Below are 18,712 nucleotides of genomic sequence, written 5' to 3' on the forward strand. Positions count from 1 at the left end.
ATTATTTGTATCATATGGAGGGTTCTTTTTCAAACATCATAGCTCCTTCCCCTGAAACCTTTTATATAACTTAAAAAATTAATATTTTTAAAAACCATGTATTTTAGCAAAAAAAAAATCATACAAGAACTGCTGGAAAATATTAAAACACAAAGGTTAAGCCATTTTAAATACAGAAAACTCATCTGCTATCTTGATTCAGCTAGTAAAAGCAATAATCTCCTATGGACTTCTCTGTGTGAAACAGAGGAGTTATTTCAGCAATGCTACTGTGGGTGTTTGTCCTAGTACAATTCAACACTACAACAGTAGCGGTAATTACACATATTAATATGACTACTGGGGCTCAACAGAAACCACTATTGAAATATACCACTCACTCAAAACAGTGCAGTTCCAACAAGCATTAACAGCCTGAAAGCATGAAGAAAGAGGCAGTACAATGTGTTTCATGTGCATCTTATCATTGGCACTTATTATTATAATAGGGACTCAGAAGTACTTAACTAATTACCATATTTATTTATACCAATTCAAATCAGAAATACGTACTTGGAAGAATTAAGGTTGGAAAAGAAATAAAAATGCTAAGTAAAGACTTTAGAATTGTAGGTAGATTTTTTTTGATTTCTTTTAATTTTGTTCTAATATTCTTAGTAATTAAGATGTGAAACATTATCATGTTAACTCCATAAAAATACTCAATACAAGGGATGCTACAGTAATAATGGTAATTGCTGACACTGACTGAGCATTTACTGCGTATCAGCATGGTAAGGACTCGTGTAAAGAAACAAGGGACACACAATCCTTCTCTATGAGCAGCTCCTGGAGAACCAAGATGGCGGCGTAGGTAGACACACTGCGCCTCCTCGCACAACCAGAACTGACAGAAAATTGAAGGGCAAGGAAGTCTGACACCAAGGAAATAAAAAATAAACATTCATCCAGACCGGTAGGAGGGGCGGAGACGGGCAGCTGGGGCGGAGAGGACTCACATTGCTGTGGCGGGACCGAGACTGGCGGAGTGTGGGACAAACGGGGCAGGCAGTCGGAGCAATAGCAGACCCTGCGGACCCACATTCGCGCAGATAAACCGAGAGGGCCGGACTCAGAGTGGCGGAGAACGGGGCAGGCAGAGCAGCGGGTAGCAGCCCGTGGCCCCACACTCACGCACAGATAAACCAGACAAATGGCGGGGAGTGAAGCAGACCGCGCAACCCAGGGCTCCAGCGTGGGGAAATAAAGCCTCAAACCTCTGATTGAAAACGCCCATGGGGGTTGGGGCGGCAGCAGGAGAGACTCCCAGCCTCACAGGAGAGGTCGTTGGAGAGACCCACAGGGGCCTGGGGCGTGCGCAGGCCCACCCACTCGGGAACCAGCACCAGAGGGGCCCAGTTTGATTGTGGGTAGTGGAGTGAAGGATTGAGGTCCAGTGGACAGTGGAGCGGGTGCCATTGCTCCCTCTTGGCCCCTCCCCCACGTACAGGGTCACAGCGCAGCGACCAGCATTACCCCACCCGTGAACACCTAAGGCTCCGCCCCTTTAAGTAACAAACGCACCAAGACAGAAAAAAAAAAAAATAGCCCAAATGACAGAACACTTCAAAGCTCCAGAAAAAATACAACTAAGCGAGGAAGAGATAGCCAACCTATCGGATGTACAGTTCAAAACACTGGTTATTAAGACGCTCACAGAATTGGCTGAATTTGTTCGAAAATTAGATGAAAAAATGAAGCCTATGCTAAGAGAAACAAAGGAAAATGTACAGGGAACCAATAGTGATGTGAAGGAAACTGGGACTCAAATCAATGGTGTGGACCAGGAGGAAGAGAGAAACATTCAACCAGAAAAGAATGAAGAAACAAGAATTTGGAAAAATGAGGTGAGGCTTAGGAACCTCCAGGACATCTTGAAACATTCCAACATCCGAATTATAGGGGTGCCAGGAGGAGAAGAGGAAGAACAAAAAATTGAAAACTTATTTGAACAAATCATGAAGGAGAACTTCCCTAATCTGGCAAAGGAAATAGATTTCCAGGAAGTCCAGGAAGCTCAGAGAGTCCCAAAGAAGCTGGACCCAAGGAGGAACACACCAAGGCACACCATAATTACATTCCCCAAGATGAAACGGAAGGAGAGAATCTTAGAAGCAGCAAGAGATAAGGACACAGTTACCTACAAAGGACTTCCTATAAAACTGTCAGCTGATTTCTCCAAAGAGACCTTACAGGCAAGAAGGGGCTGGCAAGAAGTATTCCAAGTCATGAAAGGCAAGGACCTACATCCAAGATTACTCTATCCAGCAAAGCTATCATTTAGAATGGAAGGGCAGATAAAGTGCTTCTCAGATAAGGTCAAGTTAAAGAAGTTCATCATCACCAAGCCCTTATTATATGAAATGTTAAAGGGAGTTACCTAAGAAAAAGAAGATCAAAAATAGGAACAGTAAAAATGACAGCAAACTCACAGTTATAAACAACCACACCTTAAACAAAAACAAGAGCAAACTAGGCAAACAACTAGAACAGGAACAGAACCATAGAAATGGAGATCACATGGAGGGTTGTCAATAGGGGAGTGGGAAGGGGAGAGGGGGGGAAAGGTACAGAGAATAAGTAGCATAGATGATAGGTGGAAAATAGACAGGGGGAGGGTAAGAATAGTGTAGGAAATGTAGAAGCCAAAGAACTTATAAGTATGACCCATGGACATGAACTATAGGGAGGGAATGTGGGAGGGAGGGGGTGGGCAAGATGGAGTGGAGTGGGGGGGGGGTGGGACAACTGTAATAGCATAATCAATAAATATATTTAAAAAAAAAAAAAGCAGCTCCTTCTACTGACCTCACTCAGTGTATGGTAGAATTCTTTTTTTTAAAGGTCTTATTTATTTTTCTTTCTCACGTTAGTGTGAGAGAAACATCAATTAGCTGCCTCTCCTATGTACCTTGAATGGGGACTAAAACTGCAACCCAGACATGTGCCTTGACAGAGAAATGAACCAACAAGCTTGCGCTTTGCAGGACCATGCCCAACCCACTGAGCCACATCAGTCAGGGCTATGGTAGAACTCTCAAATACACTGATACTACGCTGCATAACTTCTCAGAGCACTTTCTGACTCTATTTTAATTTATCTTGGGATCCCCTCAACAGGGCTTTTATTCTTAGAGGGATCATTCAGAAGACCTCATGAGGCCTTCCCATTTCGATGACACAATGTCAATACAAAGGACCCTCAGATTCCATGGAGATTTCTCAGCCTACTATGCCCAATATTCCAAAGAAAGGAAAATCTGTCAAGTCCAACAAGAAACATGTTTCATAAAGAAACACAGAATGAAAGCCAGAAAACTTTTTAAAAATAAGGATTCCCAAACTCCAAACAGATTACTAAATCAGGATCTCCAGAGTTGAGACCCAGAAACCTGAATTTTAAAAACTCAAAGATAGGTCTAATGAACAGCCAGGTTTAAGAACCACTCCCAGAAAAACAAGACCAATTTTGAAAATATAGACAAACTGGCTTCAAGATTCTAGTTGTTTATTTTATGGAACTGATGAAATGACATAATACTATGTTATTCATTTCTGAATATGGAAGAAACTAGATACAAATAGGGCTTCAAATAAATACATCTACCAGCTGGTTTTATTCACAGCACTTTTTAAATAACACTGTAAAAATATTTCTGTAAAATCTGTCATTCTATTTGAAGTAAACTTCATGGTTGTTTAATAGATGAAAATAACTTTTGCAAAAAGTTTCTATGATGAAGTGTTATTTTGAGGAAATAATTTTATCAAATGATTCACAAAACCTACTGATTCATTTCTGGAGAAATATGCTTTCCCTCTGGCAATCTTAGCAATTTTGGAAATAAAGGGAATCTTCCAAATCTAATCCTGTGGTCTCTGGATGAGGGAACAGAGGCCCAGAAAGGTTTAAGTAATTCACTGAAGGTAGTACAACTACTCAGTAAAAGAAACAGGATGAGATTCCAACTCTTCTACAAACTGTTTTCCTTAAACAACAAAAACATAAGGATTATGATTTTTTAAGATGTCTACAGCTTCTAGATTCAAAGCTGAATATATCTCTGTAGGCTTATTAGCTGTTTCTGCTTTCTAATTTGTCTACCAAAAGTATGTATTAATTGGTAATATAAGAAAGTTTAAAAAATAAAATCTTACCATTTCATCTGGTGCTCCATGGCGATCAAACTGGTAAAGTGATGCTACATGAGTAATAATCCACCAACTAAAACCTAATGGATCCCTGGGCTGTATTACAGGCATAGAAGGTCTTCTTTGGTCCCTTGACTTTTCAAAGAGTGTTTTAAGTAGTTTATTCAACCAGTTCCAAAAGGACTATAGAAACAGAAGTAATATGATTCAATTAAAATAGACACTGATCCAATAGCCTTTGATTTGGGCTTTCCCTCTGTTTTTATAATGAAATATACATGCCAAAGAGAATGTAAAACAAATACACAAAACTTAAAGAACAGTAATTTTAAAAACCCATGTTAAAAATTTGAAAATGAATAGTATTTTAGAAAGATCCTACATGTTGCTATGTTCCCACATCACACCTTTGTCTCCCAACCTGGGTAACCATTATGCTGACTTTCATAATAAATCATTCCCTTGTTTTTGAAAGTTTTGTCATATACGTATATAAGCCCAAATCACGTATTTCTGGCTTCACCTCTTGTTGTTTGGTTTTCTTTTAATGCGTGTTTTTATTTTTCTATAAATATTTTTATTGAATTTATTGGGGTGACATTGGTTCATAAAATTGGGTAGGTTTCAGGTGTACAATTCTATATTACATCATCTGCATATTTATGCGTTCATCACCGAAAGTCAAATCACCTGCCATCACCACTTACTCACCCTTTGCCTTCATCCCTTCTTCTACCTCTTCCAACTCTCCCCCTCTCTGTGGTAATCACCATTCTGTTATCTGTATCTGTTTATTTTGTTCTCTGCTTAATCCCTTCACCTTTTTTACCCATCTCCCTAATTCCCATCCCTTCTGACAGCTGTCTGCTCTTGTTATCTGAGTATGTTTTGTTCATTAGATTCCACATATAAATAAACCCGCATCGTATTTGTCTTTCTCTGACTGGCATATTTCACTTAGCATAATACTCTTCAGGTCTATCCATGATATCGCAAAGGGTAAGATTTCCTTCTTTTTATGGCTAAGTAGTATTCCATTGTGTAAATATAACACTACCTTTTTATCTACTCATCTACTGATAGCACTTGGGCTGCTTCCAAATCTTGGCTGGTGTAAACAATGCTGCTATGAACCCAGTGGTGCATATATTCTTTTGAATTAGTGTTTCAGGTTTCTTTGGATATATTCACAGAAACGGAATAGCTGGGTCATAAGGCAGTTCCATTTTTAATTTTTTGAGGTAACCCCATACTGCTTTCCACCAATCCACATTCCCACTAACAGTACACAAGGGTTCCTTTTTCTCCACACCCTCACCAACACTTTTTGTTGATTATTGATGATGGCCATTCTGACAGGTGTGAGGTGATATCTCATTGTGGTTTCAATTTGCATCTCTCTAATGATTGGTGACACTGAGCATTATTTTCATGTCTATTGGCTATCTGTATGTTCTCTTTGCATTAAGTATCTATTAAGTGACCTGTTTCTATTCTTTGGTAACTTGCCTCTTTTCCTCAACATTATGTTTCTGAGATTCATCCAAATTAATGAGTATAACCGTAGTTCAACAGAATATTCCAATGTATGGCTATATGATAAAACCATTTACCTGATTAACTGTTGTTGAACATTTGATGAGTTTTAGTAAGACTTTTTTCTAGGTTGTTGTCCATTTTACATATTCACATTATTAGGCATAAAGTTGCTGACAATATCTCAACTCTTGTTTTACTTACTATCTGTGGAGTCTACAGCCATGTTGTTTATTTCTAACATTCACTCTATAATCACCTCAAAGATTAGCCAATTTTAGTAATCTTTCTGAAGATCCAATTTTTGACTGTTCTGATCTTTTTCATTGGTTTGATCATTTTTATTATTTTCAACCTCAAAAATTTGTGCTACTTTTATTTGCTACCTATTACTTTCATTCGGTTTATTAGAAAAGAATTTTTTTCCTAATTTCTTAGCTCATTAATTTCCATTTTTTCGTCTAACATTTGTATTTAAAGTTATAAATTTCCTTCTTTATATCCTCAGCTGCAGTCTCAAAGCTTCTAGTAGTATGCTATTTCCTTTAAAAAAATTTCCAAATTTCCATTATATTTTCTTTTACCTATAAGTTACTTAGAAGTATATTTCAATATCTCTAAGCTTTGTAGTTGTCAATTTTTATTATCTATATTTAGCACCATGTTATTAGCCATATAGAATTTTTAATGTTTTATCTTCCTGGTAAATTGTACCTTTTATCAAAATGAAGTGACTTAATGCTTTTGTTGGTTTTAAAATCTAGTTTTCTCCCACATTAGTTTTATACATTACCTATCCTATTCACACATATATATTTATTTTAACTCTGAACCCTTCTGTATTGTGTTAGATTATCTTCTGTAAACAGCGTCTTTTCTACCAGTATATATTTAAAATGAGCATTTAGTAGTCCATTTGCAGTTAATGCAATGTTATTTACTTTTAAAACTACCATCTTTTCTGTATTTCTATTTGTACACCTAATTTTTCCACCAATACCTCCTTCCTGCCTTCCTTTGGGTTGAATATTTATTTCATTTTTCCCCCTCTTCCAGCTTGTAAGTCTACTTTCTCTTCTTACAGTGATCACCTCAGAAATAACAGCATGTGTTCAAATAGCTTTTGTTTCACTTTACTCTTGAGAGATTTTGCTGAATGAAGAATTTTGGGTTGAGAACTACATTGTTCTAATGCAATGAAGATACCATTCCCACTGGTCTCCACTGTTGAGACGTTAGCCGTCAGTCTAATTGTCACTTCGTTTTTGTCTGAATGATTTCAATTTCTTCTCTTTGTCTTTGATGTTCTGAAGTTTCACTACATGTTATCTGGGTGTGCTTACCTTTTTCTTCACGCTGAGAGAAATTCATTGGTTTCTCATTTTCTCATTTCTTATTTTGCAAGCCACAGCCTGGAATCGGTCATTTACTAAGGAAGCCTTATTTCCTTTCCTGGGAATATGGTTATTTCAGAACCAAGACATAGCTAGAAATCGCTCATTGTTACTTGTATCATCGATTCTAGGCCCACTCAGTTGATAAGGTGGAAAATGTATGAATGTCCACACACATATACATCTACAGCTAATTCTAATTATTAAAAACTATTATTTCATACTGATACCTCAATCCAATTGAACACATGGTTCACTCTAGCTTTCCCTCTTTCCATATGCATAATTCAATTTCCTGTCAATTTTCTTAGCTGGCTCTAATTACCCACAACATACTTATAAATTTGCTCAATGTTAGACTACAAAAAGAAGTAAACTTAAAATTGTGAATCCATATGTAACATTGTAAAAGACCAATCTCCTAACAGGAGTCCAGTATTTGCACTATTTACAGTTTTGTTTGTTTTCTTTTTTTCTTTAGCCTTAGAGTACATAATCAGAATAGTGCATCCTATTCGTTACCGAGGTTAGTCCTCTCCCTACCCCACCCCTCAGTGTGTTATTCACTAGCCATACAGTTAGGTTCCACTGTTTTTCTGTACATTCTATTGAATCCCCCTTTTCCATAGATGTTGATTTATATCTGGAGCACCTGAAAGGGTAACACGGTTCCAAAGTCAGCACGACACATTAAAATCCTTTCACTCCATTCTCACTCGCCAATCTCCCATTCCTACCCACCAATCTCAGTAGTTCCTGATTTGCCTTGGCAGTATTTCCGTGTGCACAACTAAATATACATATTTCCTTATTTCCTCAACTTTGTTATGCAAAAATGTAGCATCCTCTAAATATTTTTGCACTTTATTTAATAGTAATTCTAGAAAGCACTCCATTATCAGATCATGTATCTTCCTCATTCTGTTGCAAATGTGTAGTACACCAATGTGCATATAAACCATGGTTTCTCTGACCACTGTTCTGTGTGTGGGCATTTAGGTAGTTACTCATATTATGCTTTCACAAACAATGCTACAATAAATAGCCTGATGCATATGTATTTTTGAATTGTTACAGGTGTATACTAAGGGTAAATTTTTAGAAGTGGGACTGCTAGGGTCAAAGTTATAAAATCCTTGGCCCATACTTTGTGAGTCTCTTCTTTTTTCTGGCATTTAAGTTTTTATTTTACAGAAAAATTTTGTAACATTCTGTATGTAATGCTTAAACGTGGCAACATATGTACATGTTTGTGTCAACTGAAGTATAATATGTAGAGGCCCAAAACTCTATCGAATCGCACGGTATAGCACTGGTGTCCCCTATCACACGTTCATGGCACCCTTGGGAATGTGCGAGTGCACATAAAACATATTTAGGTGTTTCCCCAAAAGTAAGTAAATATGTTATTCCTTCATTTTCTTTTTCTAACTTTATTAGACATGCACTTTCTTACATAATAATGTGGTAGAAAAATACATGGGCTGTGGCCACGAAATAAATCTGCATTTGAAACCCAGCTTTATATATTCTCTTATTTGAGCAGTTCGCTTAAAAGCTCACAATATCATTTAAAGAACATTAATTTGCTTTCCTTCCCTTCTGGGAAATTGAATTGAAGTCTACTAGACAATGAGTGTTGGGTTTTTAGGAAAACACTCATACAGATACACCCAGTACTAGCTACACACTTAGAATATATTCTGGGACACAAACACGTCCTTGTCAAATTAGTTTATTTTTATTCTTGGAGTTCCCTCATCATTTGGGGTGTGTGTGAATTCCCAAACATTCCTAAGCCTCTCCTAGGCTCCTCTAATCGCTTCTTAGGCTGTCCCCCTGAAAAGCAGCATCCCGTGGCCTTCGCAAGTCAGCAGCAGCCCAGACAACATTTGAAAATAACTTACTAACCCGGAACTGCTCTCCCCTTTAGATAATTTCCTTAGAGGATTAATCCTTTAATCACTGACCTGATTGCAGAAAATGTCCCTTTCTCAGGGGGAAAACCTCAAATCCCAGTCAGTATTCCCCTCCCTCATTATAGGAATGAGGGTCTGGGCAGAGGGTAGGGAAAATTAAATATTCCTTTTGGCAAGAATTACAGTGTGCACACAATTTCTTTAAATAAACTGAGTACACTGTACACTGTACTGTATAAAGCAATATTATCACACTGTAAATTTTTAAAACCCTTGTGTAAGATAGAAAAAAGAAACCTCTGCTTTCAGCAGTCTGGAGCAGTCCAAACAACAGACTCTGTGAGTCTTAGCCTACTGTCAGCGTTCTGGGGAACCATTAATTCCCAGGTAGACGAAACAGAGAAACTTCCTCGTTCCTCCTGAAACTTTCAATTGCTTTTTCTGTTTTTCTCTCTTGGTGAATCCAACATCCATCTTAGCCACTGCATGTCAGATAGTACAAAGAGTAATTTTTAACTTGCTTCTTTATTGTTTTAGAAGAACATTTTTGTTTTGTTTCCTTTTGGTTTGGACACTTTTCCTCAGTCTTGAGCTTTTTATTAAGGGAGTATCTCATAGTCACAGTCCATATAATCTCCAGAGAGTAAGGTGGGACCTAAATTCCTCTTCTCTAAGCTGAGAGCTAGTTCTGTTGTGCCATGTTAATTCATTCAGTTCCAGAGGCTGAAAGTCCGAAATCAGGGTGTCAGGAATGGTCAGGCAAGGCCCTCTTCTGGATCACAGACTTAAGGTTGTGTCTGCACAAGGAGGAAGGCTTTTTCAGTCTTTTTAAAGGCTCCATGGTTGTCTGGTTTTTATGTCGTTTTTGAGAAGTCTAGTGCAGGTTAAATTATTTTGCTATTGTAAGTGACTGGGTGTTCTGCCTGGAGGATTTGAAGGTCTCCTAGAGGACTTGGAGACGTTTTCTGTATGTCTGAAGTCAAACAGTTTTAGTAGGCTACGTCTCAGCATGGATTATTTGGAGTTAATCTATACAGTTATCCAGTGGGCCCTCTCAATGTGCAGATTTAGTTCCTCTTTTATTTCTGAAACATTTTCTTGGAATTATTCACTGTTTTAAATGTTAGTTATATCCCACTGCTTTTTCTTGTTTAGAGACTCCATTTAAACAAATGGATATTCTTTGCCTGTCTTCCATTTCAACCATTTTCTTTCTAACCCTTTATCTTCCTTTATTTCATTTTTATTCCTTTGGTTGCCTTTCTTCTGTGCCCCTTATTAAATTTTCTTTCTTTCTTTTTTTTTATTGTTGTTCAAGTATAGCTGTCTCCATTTTCCCCCTGCCACTCTCCCCTACCCCACCCTCCCCCACCTCCACCCTTTAATCCTAGCCCCCTTTGGCTTTGTCCATGGGTCTTTTATGCATGCTCCTAGACGACCCTCCCCCCTACCCTCTGGTTACTGTCAGTTTGTACTTTATTTCAATGTCTCTGGTTATATTTTGCTTGCTTGTTTGTTTTGTTAATTAAGTTCCACTTACACATAAAAATAAGCCCCTTATTAAATTTTCCTTTGAGTCTATTCTCCTTGGGAATCTTCTAATTTAGTGAATTCTAAAATTTTTATTTCCACTTCTCTCCTGCATTCAATTACTTCATTCATTCCTGGTTTCTGGTCTATGTATTTTAACAATGGAATATCTTATTCAAGGTGTTTTTTTACAAACCCAAATACTTGTCTATTTAATTCCATCTGAAGTGTTGTCTTACAATTTTCTTCTGCTTTATAATTGTTTCTGGGATAGAGGGTATCATCAGTGAAAGTGTATCAATTTTGTATTCTAGTAGTAACTTTAGAAAGACCTCTTGGTTCCTTTCTTTTTACTTTATAGATTTGGACAACTTTTTTTTTTAAGACTCCTAGTTCAGTGATCCCTCTTTTGTCAAAGTATCAAAGTCTCATTCTTCACTGGATTTTATTTATTTGTTTGTTTGTTTGTTTGTTTATTGGTGGTGCTGGTGGTGGTGGCGGTGGTGGAGAGTTTGGGTTTTTGTTGTTCATGTCTCTTTTGTTTTACCAGACCCTACATTTTCTGCTTTTACTTCCCATCACTTTTACCACTCAGTCACCAAGGGGAAGCTTCCTTTCCCTTTATTCTCCAGAAGCTTTACCTTCAAAGACTTCCTCCTCAAGCCACACACACACTTTTATGTTCCTATTCTATATGCAGTTCTGTGATCAACAAGGAAACTTTTTCAGTTATTTTCTTAATCTGGCCATGGTTTTAGACCAACTTTATGACTACTACTAGCTCCCTTCTCTCATCTGCGCAATTTTCCTCATTACCCTTGCTTGCTAGAAAGTTTTGTGGTAGAGCTTTGGTGACATTTACTTTTAATTTATAGCTTTCAGTATTCCTATCTTGTAGTTATGCTATCGACATGTTTTTTACATGTGTAGTTTTATTTATTCGTGTATAGTTTTTTACATGGGTAACTGTGTGTTTAAGTATCCACCCACGGTCCATGGTTATTGACAATGTCATTGGTTTAGAAGTCACTGGCTTGAAAATTTTAGTACCATCTATGCACCATGAACTCACTGGCTTTAAATAAACAATTTTCAACTGCAATATACCACAGTCAAAGGCAACTTTCCTTACCAATTTAGTTGAGGTTTGAGTTCATCCTTTTGGGAGCCCAGATTTAGGTGTACTTGGGCATATTAGTAGGCTAAGGACTTAGGTCAGCCCTAAGCTTTATCTTCTATGCTTGCACCTTACATGTATGAAAGCTAATGTTCAAGTTTATATAGTTCAGCAACTGCATCTAAGTTGATGAGGCAGCTTCAGTATTCATCTGACCTGAGTTACCACCAGTTATTAGGATATGGCCTCAATACTTCTTACTTTCTGCAAGCTAAAAGACACACTTAAAATGCTACTACAGGGTACCCAGCATGATTAAATTAGGTTATTTTTTTAAGCAGGGAGATAAAACTGTCTTACTGTCAAGAATATAAACAAACAAAAAGAATATAAACTCCTAACTTGCCTTTCAAAATAAAATGGCCTTGAAATCTGAGAATATAGCTTATCTCAGTAGTATTAAAAACATGAAATGGCCTCAGACACTTACTATTTTAAGACAAGACTGGTTATTACATAAAATAAACAGCATATACATCATTTAGGTTAAGCAGTATGTATCACTATGCAAATTTCTACAATTAGTATTTTCAATTATGCCGACATTTCTATTTAAAATCTAGGAAAAGCCCTGGCTGGTGTGGTCAGTAGATTGAATGCCGGCCTGTGAAACAAAGGGTCGCTGGTTCAATTCCCAGTCAGGACACATGCCTGGGTTGCAGGCCAGGTCCCCAGTGAGGGGCATGCAAGAGGCAACCACACATTGATGTTTCTCTTCCTCTCTCTCTCCCTTCCCCTCTATCTAAAAATAAGTAAATAAAAAATCTTAAAAAAAATAAAATCTAGAAAAAAACTAATGGCAACCAGTATAAACATGCCTATACTATATGTGGCTTACATTTTCAAGTCTAAAATTTATAAAATAAGAGCAATTCTAAAAAATATAAAATTCTTAAATAATAAAGATAACCTTTGTAGAAAATGAGAAAATTGATTTTTACCATGACAAAGAAATCAAACATCCTGGCAAATAATCAAAGGGAAAAAACTGCTGGGACTTTGCAATATTTAAATCTAGTGGAAAGCTAAACTGTACTGACAAACCAAAATGCCAGGAAAACAATTTCCTTACTCAAAAAGTAAAAATACAATAAATTTATACTTAGTAAACTTTACTTATATTTAGTACATTTACTGCTAAAATAACTCAAAATAAATATAGTATGTGTAAACTTGCAAAAATACAGTCATCCAAATCCCAAATTGTACAAAGCTGGGAAATTCAAAAATCCATAAAATATCAAAAGTACTTTTTCATATAACATAAACCTTTAAGCATCATTTCACAATGAATTGTTTGTACTTACTTCTGCCTATGGATACTTCTCTTTCTCCCCTAACCTACGACACTTGAAATAAAATAAAGTCCCACTATGAAGACTTGGCTCAAAATGAGGTAGAAGAAAATGCCCTATCTTCCCACTTTTCTTCATCCCACCTTGAAATAAGATACTGTAAAACTGAATAACAGAAATCTGTTTTATTTCTTCCCAAATCTAAATTCGCCACATTTCCTAACTAAAATATTTCCTGAATTACTAAAGGGTATTAAATACTTTAGGCTAACAGATTCTTAATAGCATAACAACAACGAAAAACTTTGAGAAAATAAGACAGTCAAATTTTATGTGTCCTAGATGTTTCATATTACCAATTTAAGATTAAAAATGTAGTAGATATTTATTACTCAGTTAATGCTCTGTTTGGTGGTGACTGTCATCTTATAAAGAAGGAATTCTGTAAGATTCTTCTTGGCCAAAACCACTGAAACATAAATTTGATATAATTAGTATCAATAATGGTAACTAACACATCAATTTTACAACTTACTTCTGAGAGAGACCATTTACTTCTGTGGTCTAGAAGATGAATGAGTAGAACCCATAATTCTTTAATGCATGAACATGGGCAATGGTGACTTGTTAATGCTTCAAAAGGCCTAACCTGTATTAAAGAACCAAAATGTGTTACTTACAATATAGCAGAATTTTACATGCCACACATCCTCTCAAATGTTTTAAAACAATGATTTCGAGCACTTAAATTTATGCTTAATTACATAAAATTCTTTATTAAAAATCTGTCATTTCATCGACTTTTAAAAATCCCCATTATAAACCCAAAAGCACAGAACAAATTTTATTTTCAACTTGTAAGAAAACCTCTGGTTCAATATCTAGTCCAATGATCAGCAAACGTTCTGTAAGGAGTCAGACAGCAAATTTCTGAGGCTTCACTCATGACACAGTCTGCACATGTACTCAGCTCTGTCACTGGTGTGCAGCATTGGCCGTTGAGAATAAGGAAAAAGAGGAAGGGGCTGTGCTCCAGTGAAGTTTTATTTACAAAAACAGGAGCTGTATTAGATTTGGCCTCAGTGTCATAGTTTCCTAACTTTGATCAAATCCATCAGCTACGATAAAAAGACTTGCAGTAAAAACATTAAAAAATAATTTTTCATTCACTGTAAAGGAAACTAAAATGTTTTATAAATCAGAATATGATTATTAGAGATTTATAAAGGTTAAACAATTTCACCATTTTTATAACAAAGGTGTCTTCAATGGCCGTTAAAATTGCAGAGAATATTGTCTACATTTATAAGTATAGCTAAACTTCTGAAATTCATATTTCATATATACTACATATATATTTCTAATACATAGTAAAAGGTAACTGTTAAGATATTACTATAACATATCTCATTAATCAACTCATTATATTAATTATAAACAGAGACTAGATTTAAAAGATACTGATAATACATAAAACAATCTATATTTTTAAAAAATTATAAATCCTTATTCCCCATAAGTAAGGTTTATGCTTATAACCTGAAATAAGTGACGATAATATCTATAAATTTCCATTACTTGATATGAATGTATAACACCTTTAAATTTTTCTGTATTAAACACTATATGTAATTACAATTTAGTAGAAAAAAGCAATTTCCACAATGATGTCAGATGAAAACAAGCAAATAAAACTACCCTTAAAATTTGTCAAATAAAACCACCCTTTAGGTTTGTCAACTAACTTTAGTTAATTACTCATCTTTCATTATATAACAGTAATATGCTAGATTATTAAAGGGCTGACCACTACTATTGAACAGAAGTTAAATTTCCAGTCATTATCATAAACGTCCTGTTTTTTATGTATTTATTTTTGACAAAATGAAAAGACTTTAAAAAAGTAACAGCTCTAAAACACTAATTTCAGCCTTTTTTGAATGTTTAAGTCAAATTATTTTCCAATTCAACTCCCATATAAAAGTAAATATAAAATTGAAAGAATTAATAAGGATTCAGATTAAATTCTTATAGTTTAAACTACACGGTTTAAGGACTAACCATTGCCATAAGTATCAAAATACAAACTCTTAAAGCTTTACCTTGTCATATCTGTTGAGTGACAGGCTTAGTAAATCACAAAGGAGATTCTCACAGTGTTCTTCAAATAGGCTGACATTGGTTAAATTGTCACCTGCCAGATTCATAAACTGATGACCATACACAACTTGTTCTAAAAACATAATAAAATATTTTATTTAAAACTACAGGCGGAAAGTGATTGTATACCTTTAAATTAACTTATAACAAAATTGTGACATATGCATTTAAAAGCAATTTTTGCAAATAAAAGTTAAATTTTATAATTCCTCTCTTACATAAACACTGATAATTACCACCTAAAAAATGTTTCAATCTTTCCAATCACCATTCAATAGACTTCTGTTTTCTTAATGTGACCATCTTTCAAAAGCAACAAGCAACATCACTTAAGAGAAAAAAATAAAAGAGGGTAAACAGAGATAATCTTCACCCATATTTTTAACCAATAAGGACTTTAAAACATTCTTTTAAAAAATAATAATAAAGCAGCTATGTGCAATTGCTTTTTTGGTGTGAAATACAGCAAACAAACCTAACAGATACCAAAATTTGTGTCTAGATCAGAGTAAGAGTAAGTCTACCTGAGCATTGTTCTAACAAAATATTATTTAAAATACAGTGTCCATATGGGAAACAAATTATATATTTGTGTACATTCTTTGTATGTATACATGTGAGTATATACACAGAGACATATATGTATTTTTGTCCTTATTAATTAATTAAAAAGCAGGTATTGTATTAATTGATGTCTTTATAACCTAAATAATCGGTAATTTGCTTTGCAAATAAAGATTTCCAGAATACTGCTAAACTTAAAATAGAATCTAAAGATGCCAAAAAGCAAGACCAAGAAATAAATAGGCAACATATTAACTAAAAGATTACTATGTGTAATAAACTTCTACTAATTAAAAAAAGAAACAAAAAAAATTTGCCTTGGCTGGTGTGGCTCAGATTGAGCACTGGCCTGCGAACTAAAGAGTCACCAGTTCAATTCCCAGTGAGGGCAAAGGCCTGGATTGCAGGCCTGGTCCCCAGTAGGGGGCGCATGAAAGGCAATCACACATTAATGACCTCTCTTTCCCCCTCCCTTCCCCTCTGACTAAAAATTAAAAAAAAAAAAAAAAAAAAACAGAAAAATTTGCAAAAGATTTTGAACTAATTAATAAAGAAAATATAAAAAGACAATAAAATTGTGAGAATGTTCAACTTCACTTGTAATGAGTAAATTATAAAAATAAAGATGCAGTATCATTTTTCACATATTAGTTGGCAAAAAATAAAAATAACTGATAATATCCACTACTGGCAAGACTATGAGGCAAAGGCACGGTCACAGTTAGCGCACACCAATTTGGGAAATTTACTCCACAGCAACAGGAGCAAATGCAGTATTGAAATTATAATATGCCACTCCAGTTCTAAGACTCTATTCTACAGCTTAGCTTGTAGACGTATGGAAAGAGGTATAATGTTATTTGTAATATCAAAAAAGGGAAATAAATGAAATATTAAAAAAATAAATGTGGTTAAATAAATTATGATAAGACCCTTTACATACAGACCTAAATGAATAAAGTAAAACTATATGTATAAACATGAACAAATCTTTAAAACAACTGTTAAAGGATATATACCATACAAAACAATACACAGTATTTGTGGTTAGAAATCAAAATAAACTTCCTACCTGTGAGTAGGAAGTCTATATATGTATATTAATAGAAAGCATGAGGAGAAACAGACTAAGCCATTTCCAGCAGTTATCTCTAGAAAAAAGATTTTCACTTTTTATTTTGGCTATTTGATTTTGAAAAATCAGAAAATATTTATTACTTGTGTAACTTTAAAAACCAATAAAAGTTTAGATTAGAACAAGGACAGAAATCAGAAAACCACACACTTACTCAATTTTTCACCAAGCATCTGAAGAATTTCTAGTACCAGCCAATGGATGTCCAAGTGAAGGTGTAATAAATGCCATGACGGTGGGAAAGGCTGTGAATGACATTATCAGCTGTGACTGAGAATTCATATTAATCAATACTTTACAAGGTACGTGATGGCATATCACAACACTCCTCCATAAGCACCATGACAAAGAATCAATTAACCTACCCCTATCCAAAACCTCAGGGAAAGGCTTTGTCTTGTTCACTAGAAGATTTTTTTCACCAGAGATTCTGAAAGCAGGACAGGATATATTTTCAATCTAAAGATTTAACACAGACCTATCTTGGGGCTGCTGAATAGATTTGTATAGTAAAGGTCCCTTCCAACCAAGCTCTGATTCTACAAGAGATACCCGGAAGCTCCTATAAGGAATATTAACAAGAGAACTTTAAACTATTATGTAGATACTATTGTCACGCCCATTAAGAAACTTTAAGTTAAAAGAGGTAAAGAAATTCTCTCTCAATTCATGCACTTGGATTCAAACCTAATTCCGTCTGACTGAAAACCAGTGCTCTCAAATATCAATAACCTTCTTCCACTCAACATTTAGTATCACTATAACAAAATAAATGTAATGATACACAAGTGCTATTAAGACAACTAAAAAGAATGAAGGACCTTGCCTTATCAAATATGCAAGCAAAATAAAATGATACACTAATAAAACAGTACTGGCTCAGGAACAGGTAATAAAAAACAGCAAAATGGGGAAGAAATGAAAAAACGTGGTATCTAAATCAGTGTGGAAAGCATGGGTCATTCAATAAGACAGAATTATTAACTTGTTTATTTGCAAGAAACTAAAATTAGATTTCCCACCTCACAGCATTATTTTTTTAAAGATAAATTAAAGAATCAACAGACAAGTGTTGGAGAGGATGAGGAGAAAAGGGAACCCTGGTACATTGTTGGTGGGAATGCAGACTGGTGCGGCCACTGTGGAAAACAGTATGGAATTTCCCCAGAAAAATAAAAACGGAACTGCCCTTTGACCCAGCAATTCCACTGCTGGAAGTATACCCTAAGAACCCTGAAACACCAATCCAAAAGAACCTATGCACCCCAATGTTCATAGCAGCACAATTCACAATAGCCAAGTACTGGAAGCAACCTAAGTGCCCATCAGCAAATGAGTGGATCCAAAAACTATGGTACATTTACACAATGAAATTCTACGCAGCAGAGAGAAAGGAGGAGCTTATACCCTTTGCAACAGCATGGATGGAACTGGAGAGCATTATGCTAAGTGAAATAAGCCAGGCGGTGAGGGACAAATACCATAGGATCTCACCTTTAACTGGAACCTAATCAACAAAAGAAAAAAGCAAACAAAATATAACCAGAGACATTGAGGTTAAGAACAATCTAACAATAGCCAGAGGGGAGTGGGGAGGGGATAGTGGGGAGAGGGGTTTTCAGGAACTACTATGAAGGACACATGGACAAAACCAAGGGGGAGGGTGGAGGCAGGGGAGAGAGGTAGGTTTGGCTGGGGTGGAGTGGAGGGGTGGGGAGAAAATGCAGACAACTGTAATTGAACAAAAAATATATTAAAAAAAGATAAATTAAAGAGATAATTGTAAAAACAAGTATATTTTAACATCAGCA

The 18,712-nt window shown here is 35.5% G+C and overlaps 1 protein-coding gene across 1 annotated transcript in view; it reads right to left on the reverse strand.

Annotated features, from left to right (window-relative positions):
* Positions 1–18,712, reverse strand: part of MMS22L (MMS22 like, DNA repair protein) — a 124,898-nt gene that overhangs the window by 94,902 nt on the left and 11,284 nt on the right. Inside the window, exons 7-10 of the mRNA XM_024551746.4 lie at positions 17,056–17,146; positions 15,145–15,275; positions 13,578–13,691; positions 4,198–4,374 (exon numbers count right to left, since the gene is read on the reverse strand). Of these exons, the coding sequence (XP_024407514.2) occupies positions 4,198–4,374; positions 13,578–13,691; positions 15,145–15,275; positions 17,056–17,146 (513 nt within the window). The remainder of the gene's footprint in view (positions 1–4,197; positions 4,375–13,577; positions 13,692–15,144; positions 15,276–17,055; positions 17,147–18,712) is intronic.

This window comes from Desmodus rotundus, chromosome 11, assembly GCF_022682495.2.
Source record: "Desmodus rotundus isolate HL8 chromosome 11, HLdesRot8A.1, whole genome shotgun sequence".
Classification (NCBI taxonomy): Eukaryota; Metazoa; Chordata; class Mammalia; order Chiroptera; family Phyllostomidae; genus Desmodus; species Desmodus rotundus.